The 8,554-nt window shown below is 40.0% G+C and overlaps 1 protein-coding gene across 1 annotated transcript in view; it reads left to right on the top strand.

Moving 5' to 3' along the window:
- The window catches only part of ACSS3 (acyl-CoA synthetase short chain family member 3), a 187,921-nt gene that overhangs the window by 72,039 nt on the left and 107,328 nt on the right, over positions 1-8,554 (top strand). Inside the window, exon 6 of the mRNA XM_045288656.1 lies at positions 708-848. Within this exon, the coding sequence (XP_045144591.1) occupies positions 708-848 (141 nt within the window). The remainder of the gene's footprint in view (positions 1-707; positions 849-8,554) is intronic.

Below are 8,554 nucleotides of genomic sequence, written 5' to 3'. Positions count from 1 at the left end.
GGGGAACTTTTTCATAGCTACATTTCTACTTTTCACTTACCTGTCTCAGTTCCTTGCCTCCATCTTTTTTGTTTGCTTGTTTTCTTTTAAAAGGTCTTTCTACATTCTTGTAAGCTATATCTACTTGACTTAGAACTCATGAACAACAAAATAATGACCTATGTGGAGGAAAACTTGGATAACATTTTTTATATACTCCATACTCTTAGCAGTTTTCAAAATTGCTCTTTTACCCTTGGAAAGACAGAAGTAGATTTTCCTCAGCCTTAAAGATGACTTAACACGAAGAAATCCTTGGAAGAGGATTTCTGAGGTTTCTTGGCATTTTATTGTGAAGACGGCTTTTGTAAAGAAAAGAAATCGGTAATGAAAAGAGCAATTGTCTTATAAAGTTAGTAGTGTACCACGTTTATGGAAACACGGACCTCGCACTTAAGCTCTGTTCATTAAAACAAGACAAACTCTGCTTTGGAAATAAAACCTTGTTTTGTCAATTCAGTTGACGCCAATATAAAAATCTTGAAGTTTTTAATGAGCATTTATCTCAAATGATGACTGTCAGAGTTTCATTATAAACTGAATGTTTACTGTCATATAATTCCCTGACATTTGGTCCAATGCTCAGATTCATATAGATAGAAGCACGCTTTGCTTATCCCCCAATTTGCTCCTTTTTCACTGCATCTTCCTGTATTTTGGGTTTGTAGGAGACGGTTCCTTTGGCTTCAGGTCGTGACCTTGATTGGGATGAAGAGATGGCAAAAGCAAAGTCACATGATTGTGTGCCTGTTCTTTCCGAACATCCTCTGTATATTCTTTACACGTCTGGAACAACAGGGTTGCCCAAGGTATCTAATCTCTTAAGGTTAAATCTCTTTCAGGAATATTTCTTTTTCACTGAAAATATTTGCTTACTGACTGAAAACATTTATAAGTTGTATTGTGAATTTTAGACTGTTACCTTCTATCTTAAAAATTTCTTTACCTCTAAATATAGAGAAAAGATTTAATATATTTAATGTAAAATGCTTTGCTCTTATTCCAAAACCTTTAGCTTGCCACAAAAGGCAATTGTTTTAGTAAACTACTAAACTTGACTAGTAGTTGGTTTAATGGAAATTTTATCAAAATGTATTTTAAATATATTTTTTAATTTGAATTGTAACATATGTAGAGTGTGGAATTTATTTTTATCTGGGGGAATTCAATTCTTTGTTATAAAAAAATTACATTTGAGAATTGACCTAGACAGTGCGAACAATGAGCAGTTTCTCCAGTGTCCAACTACTTTATTTATAGCATAAAAGGCATTCAAGAGTTCTAAAAATCTGTTTACCTTGAGAGGTGTTTTCAAAAACAAACTTAAAAGCATCAATATTCATGAATGTGTCAACTACCCAACAAATGGTTTCTCTGCATGTGTCAGGAGTAATTCTGTTTATTCACAGAGCACCATGAAAGCTGATGGTGTCTTCTTTCTAGCTCATCTGGATTGGGGAATTCAGTGTTCACTTAATCCTAGTGATGGAAGGGACATTCCAAGTTACTCGTGTCTTTTAGGACAGTGGCCTCTTTATTGATATTTGATCTCTAAATCAAGTATTCTGAAAACATCATTTGTTAAAACTCTTAAAATAATGGCTCTATTAGATTATATATTTGTGAAGATAAATTATTACACTTTACATAAATTTTACTTATGGAAAGGAAAACATTTGGTCGGGGTGTATATTCTGCCTGAGAACAGAAATTATGTTTATATGATACACTGTAGATACTATTTGGTGCTGAACTCGTTTTAGTTGCCTAAGTAAATAAATGTTTATATGCGAACATTTTGGTCATGGTGAAATCATAGCCTTGTGTTGTTTCTCTACAACTTTGCTATTTGAAAAATAAATATTCAAGGCTTTAACATTTGTTCATTAAGCAGTTCAAATTATAGGCTGGCTAGAGTTTCTACCTTCTAGTTTTGTTTTTCTTGCTGCATCCTTTAGCCATTGATTGACCACATGGAATGCAACTGAATTTCTAGCTATAACGTATTTATATAGGAGGACCAAGAGAACTTTGGCTCTAACATCAAGTACCAGCATGAAAGGAATCCGTGACCCTGAAAATGTAGAAAAGCCTAGCCAAAACAACAATAACAAAAAACATTTTAGCTGTTTTAAAGCCTGAAGGAGTCTTATAAAAAAATTTGCACCACTTCAAGCATTTAAATGTCTTAAGATCATTGTGGCCTAGATTGGGATCTGACTGAGAGGGACAAAAGGAGAGCTTGTCAGCAACACAGAGCTGACTCAGCCACAGCAGCAGAAATAAAATGGAGGTAATATGCGAAACATTAAATCTAAAAAGTAGTACTTCCACATAAGGAAGGATCCTACCTGCTTTCTCGTCTGGATTCATGTCAGCATTCAAGCTTAAGGGCATTGGGTGCTGCCCCCATCATTGTTTTCTTCTTAGTGTATCATCACTCCAATAAGTTCTTTACACAGACAGAGTCAGTACAGTGGAGGGTCTGTCTATTCGCATTGGATTCAGTTCAATATATTGTATCTACAGTGGTACGACGTCCACAGCCCTGACTGCTCCTTCAGATATTTTTTTTGTTTCTAAAATTCAAACAATATTTAAAAGGAATTTGCTTTGGGTGCCCTAAGGATGCCCACATTGCCATTTTGATGCGCTATAAATGAGGAGTGTAAAGTTCTTCAGGGAAGGGTTAGAGAGAGGAAGCACAACCTTCAGAAGTGTATTGACCTGGATGGTGGAGATGGCAAGAAAAAAAAGTGTCACTTTTTGATTTGTTTGTTTAATACATGTTTTATGAGTTTGTAGCAATACTTACATTTATTTATTTTTCTTTTGTAAAAACATTTATTTCCCTCAACATTCTTATTGGCAAGTAATTTACATATCAATAATTAATTAGTTCAATAATTCACGCACATCAAGGAGAATTGTATAATGACCCCCACATCAATCCATTTTTTAAAGGACATTCTCCTTCCCATGGTTAAATTGCCTCCAAAATGAGTTATGCAATCACAGTCCATTCTAGTGCTTCCTCCTCTCTCCTCCCCTCTCCCTCCAGTCTCCACCATTCACTCCGGAGAGCCCCTTACCGTCCCTGCCATCCATCCCAAATCCCTGTCTTCCCTATGATTATGGAAGAAATCGCATAATGATTTTTGACAGGATTGAATTATGGAATGATATGACATATGTAGTGACTGCAACAACAACAACAAAAGAAGTAGAAGAAGGGAAAAAGGCAAAAATCCAGGAATGGGTTTTAGGCTTGCACTAAATCCTCACTCCAACTTAAGAGGAATTAGTTCTTACCTCATCGCCCTGCTCCATACTCCCCTTCATGCAACAATCACTGAAGATAAGGGTTCTACAGCAAAGTGTGCTGAAGAAGTCAGAAGTCAGATGATGCCTGGCAATCTATGGGAATAGTGCCTGAGGTCTTAAATGCTTGTATTCAAACAAACAAACCCATCTAGGTGAGGAGAGCACATGGAAGAAGCACACCAGCTTGTGTGTTCCAAAGACGACAATTGCAAAAATTGGATAAGGTAAGGGGAAAAGCATCAGAGCAAAAACTATGCACACCTGATTTGTGGAGGGTTGTGGGGATGGGCGGAGCCCCAAACCCATCTGCAGAGTGTCTAGTCTGGCTGAGCCAAAGGCAAGAGTCTCAAACAGGCAGAGGCCTTACTATCTTACTCTGCCTTACTATCAGGCAGAGACCATTGTAATCTTGAATAAGCTGGATCAACCTTGACATTTGGGCAGCTGACCACTCTATGTCATATCATTCCATAATTCAATAATGTCATAAATAGTTGTGCAATTTCTTCCACAATCGTGCATGTTTTCTAAAACATACTTTTCCTTCCTAGACTTTTTGACATCATCTCCCTCCAATCTCCCCCATCCCTCTGTATTCCTCTTCCCCCAAACCCTTGTTATACTTTTTCTCCTGTAGGCTCAACATCCCTGGGTTTCATTTACTGAAATATAAGGCAACATATAACACAACTTCAAGAGGGTGAGCCCCAATGGTGACGTAATATGATGTATACCCTAATATAAACCACTATAAGCAGAATATAACAGAATGGCTGTCACAAAATTGCCAGGTAATACACGTCTTAATACAGCATACCGGGCATTGATGTAGCAAGGCCTTGTTTGTTCACCAACCAACAGTACACCACTCTTGGTACAACTGTCTTCTTCTACCTCCGACACCCTATGTTTTCTGGCTTAAGTACTCAAGTTATAAGTGTGTCTTGGGTGGAGTCCAGTTTACCCAGTGGAGTTCCCAGTTGGGGTCTCAATGATGCAGCCTCTGAGGCATCATGCACACCCTGAAGATCCAGGACTCCATGTCCCAGTGTTCTGTGGCATCCCGCCTGGGTGCCCGGGATACCCCAGATGCCCTAGGTCACTTCAGCCTCCTGAAGATGCCACGAAAGACTCTCCCCATCTAGTGATCCCAAGGGCATCTTCAGACTCTCCTCCCCACATCTGGTGGTCAGACCGTCTTTTCAAACCTGTGTATTTAATGTTTTAACAAAACAACCTTATCACCTTCAAAGTACTCTCCCTTACACTTAATATATTTGTGAAGTCTATAATTGCATTCTTGGAAACATTTTTCAAACTCACCTGTTTGGATGGCTGATAGCAGCTCCTTCATTTTTTTATTTACCTCTTCTGTGTAGTCAAATCACTGTCCTTTCATGTCCCTCTTCATGTTTGGAAACAAAAGGAAGTTGCACAGAGCACGGTCAGGTGAATAAGGTGTGGAGGGCATGAAAGGCATGCTGTTTTTTTTGCCCCAGAACTGGTTCACTGAGATGGCTGCATGTGTGGGTGCATTGTTGTGGTGGCAAAACAAGTCCCCATCTGCCACAAATCAGGCCTTTTTTGGCACCCAATGTTACGTAATCTTTTCGGAGTTTCTAAATACAATGCTTGATTAACAGTCTGACCTAGTTGAACGAACTTCAAATGCACTGAGTCGACATTTTCATCCGTTCAGGAAGTTGATGGACATCCAGACTGAGGTTTGCCATCAATCGACATTTCACCTTTTTTGAAAAGAGAAAACCATTGCACACTTAACTTTCTCCTATAGCACTGTCCCTGGTAGCCATGTGCTCAACATCACAACAGTTTTTGCAGCATTTTTCCAGAGCAGGAAACAAAATTTCACAGCGGCATATTGAAATCGGCCATAGCAAAAAATGAGGTTCAAGCTAATCTACTTTTTGTGGTTTTTTTTGCTAATCTACTTTTATGAAAAAATACACTGTGACCAGAGAGAACCTTCCCAGGTGATGGCACTGGGTGCATTAACTCAGAGTGAGTTGCTCTATGCTCACCTAGCGGGAAAAATGAGCATAACAGAAACTGCTCCACCCCAGTGCAATTCCATTTTGGGGGGGAGGGGTATTCCCTTGTATATTTACCCTAACTTGATCATTCCCTCTCCCCTCTCCTGTGCTGCCCCTCCCATTACTATGCCTCATCTCTCTGACAGGACTGCTCTCTCTCCAGGGACCTCACCCCAGATCCACTTGACTACCACTCAACAGACAGCATCCTCCCAAGCAGTACTTTTAATATACTACTTTAGGCTGCGTTTTCTACTGAAGGAAGACCAGCGACTCTTATATACATGTATGCATGCATGCATTTATAGAAATTTATATCAAGAAAATGGCTCCGAAGGCTGTTGATGCAGGCAAGTCCAAGTCCAGGCAGGTTCTAAGTCCACAGGACAAGTGCTAGGTGGCTTTTCTTGATTTGAATAGCTGTGGGGACTGGTGATTGGCAGGAAGACCATAAGCTGTTGACTGCAAAGGAGGATGAATGCAAGGTAAGCAGGTTAAGCTTGCAGCTGGAGAGGTGATGAATCTAAGGTTGGCAAGGCAGATGACAGGTCTGCAATTACTCCCAGGGGCCACAGGTAATGTGGCAAGCTCTTGAGTCAAGTCCAGGTTGATAAGGCAGATGCAAGACCAGGCTTAGCAAAAAAAGTAAGCAAGCTTTTATACAGCATCCAGTTATACAGGAAGAAAACTACATCTCTGAGGAAACTTGCTTGTACCCTTATGTTATCCCATTGTGGAGACATAGAACTTATTGACGGTGATTACATTATGTCAATTCAGGTCACAGTGGAACACTAGGTGTTAACTACCAAACCACTGACTATTCTGGCCTACCCAGGTTGACATCAAATCTTACAGTCACACTTACCCTGTTACCTTACCACTCACTGTGTGCTATGAGAGATACAAAAATGGGTAACACCATAGTCTTTCAGTCTGTTGAAGTTGAAATATATGAGCATGTGTAATATAAGATAGACTGTGATCCTTGCTATAAAGGGGCAATGTGAATTCTCTCTCCTTTAAGAAAAGCCATGGGATTGGATATTGCCTGAGGGATTAAATTCCATTATTTCAACGAATATTACTGAACACAAAATGTGCGTATGGATGTCTTTTATTTCTGGAATACAGGTCATAACAAATAAAAATATATGTTGTTGACCAGCATTTCTGACTTACATTGACTCCCATATATGTAGAGTGGAACTGATCCATAGATTTTGTTAAGCTTGTGACATGTCAGAAACAGATGATCAGGTCTATTTTCAGAGACTTCTCTGGGTGTGTTTCAACCGTGGACTGTTTATTGTAGTCAAGTGTTATATAGTGGGTAATGCTTTGGTCTGCTAGCCACAAGGTCAGCAGTTTGAAACCACCAGCCACTCCACAGGAGAGGATTCTTTTTAACTCCCCTAAAGAGTTGCAGTCCATATTATATAGCTACAGTTGTCAAAACAGTGTGGTATTGGTATAACAATAGATATTCAGACCAATGGAAAAGAGCTGAAAACCCAGAAATAAAAACAGCAGCATACAGACAACTGATTTTTTATAAGGGCCCAAAAATATCCAGTGAGAAGCAGATGCCTTCTTCAATAAGTGGTGCTGGAAAAAAATGGATATCTACCTGCAGAAAAATGAAGCAAGACCATTACCTCACTCCATGCACGAGAATAAACTAAAGGTGGATCACAGACCTTGAGGTAAAACCCCTAACTATTAGGGCCATTTATGAGGGAATTGGGACAAACCTGAGAACCTTGGCACAGGGAATACATAGGCTATCGGAAATAGGGAAGGATACAAATACAGAGGAGTCACAAATAGAAAGTGGGATATACTGAAGATAAATCACCTGTGTATATTGAAATAATTCACCAAGAGAGTAATAAGAGAGCCCACACACTGGGAAAACTTCTTTAGCAATGACACATTAGACAAAGGCCTTATTAGTAAAATCTACAATATTTTACAAGCTTACAATAAGAAAAAAGCTAATTGCCCATTGAGGAGGTGGGCAAAGGACCTGAACAGAAGTTTCACAGGGGCAGAAATCTGAATGTCCAATAAACATATGAGAAAATGTTCCCGATCATTAGCCATAAGAGAAACGCAAATTAAAACAACTATGAGATACCCCCTATCACCCTCAAAGATAGCCTAATTCAAAAACTCAGAAAGTAACAAGTGTTGGAAAGGCTGTAGGGAGATAGGAACTCTTGTCCACTGCTAGTGGACCTGTAGGTATGTACAGCCATTATGGAAATCGATTTGGCAATATCTAAAACTGATGGGAGATTGAGCGACCATACAGCCCAGCAATCCCCGTACTGTACATATACCCAGAAGAGTCAAGAAAAAAACCATGGCCAGACATCTGTTCTCCAGTGTTCATCGCAGAACAGTTCACAATTGCAAGGAGTTGGAAAAAACCCAAATTTCCATCAACAGATGAATGGATCCAAAACTGTGGTACATACTTACAATGGAATACTATGCATCCCTAAAAAGCAGCGATGAACCCATGAAGCACATTTCTGCATGGGAAGAACTGGAGGAGATCATGCTAAGTGAAGTAAGTCAAGCACAAAAGGACAAGTATAACATGAGTCCACTGAGATAAGTTAAAAAAAAATGGGGGGTAGGGGAAAAGCTACTATATACATACATACATCCCTGGGGTGAGGCCCAACAACTATGGCAGGGGGCCAAACCCAATCCAGGGATACATAGGGCAGCCAACTAAATAAGAGGGGAAAAGAAAGAGAGAGGAAAAAAAAGACATGGGTAGGAGGGGAGTAGGGCACAAACCTACCCAAGGGAAAGTTATTGTTTATATCTCTGCAGGCGATGGAGAGAGACCAGGCTTCAACCCAATGTGCCAAGACATGAATACAACATACCAGCATGTACCAGGGAACCAATAGAGAGGTCTGTGGTGCCTGCCCCAACCCCAAATATGTGGACACCCCTCCCCTTCAGAAGAATGCACTTCAGAGGACAGTACTGAGGCTATACAGCTTGGGGAGAGGGGCGCGTTGGATTAGAGCCCAAGGGAGAAATGCAAAGGGATAGAGAGGGAAGAGAGGACATCCTGACCCACCAAGCCCTGAGGATGATGTTCCTGCTCGGAG

The sequence above is a fragment of the Echinops telfairi genome, unplaced genomic scaffold, assembly GCF_000313985.2.
Source record: "Echinops telfairi isolate 266 unplaced genomic scaffold, ASM31398v2 ScPeMD7_2;HRSCAF=8, whole genome shotgun sequence".
Lineage (NCBI taxonomy): Eukaryota > Metazoa > Chordata > Mammalia > Afrosoricida > Tenrecidae > Echinops > Echinops telfairi.
This window is presented reverse-complemented; position numbering and strand designations above follow the sequence as displayed.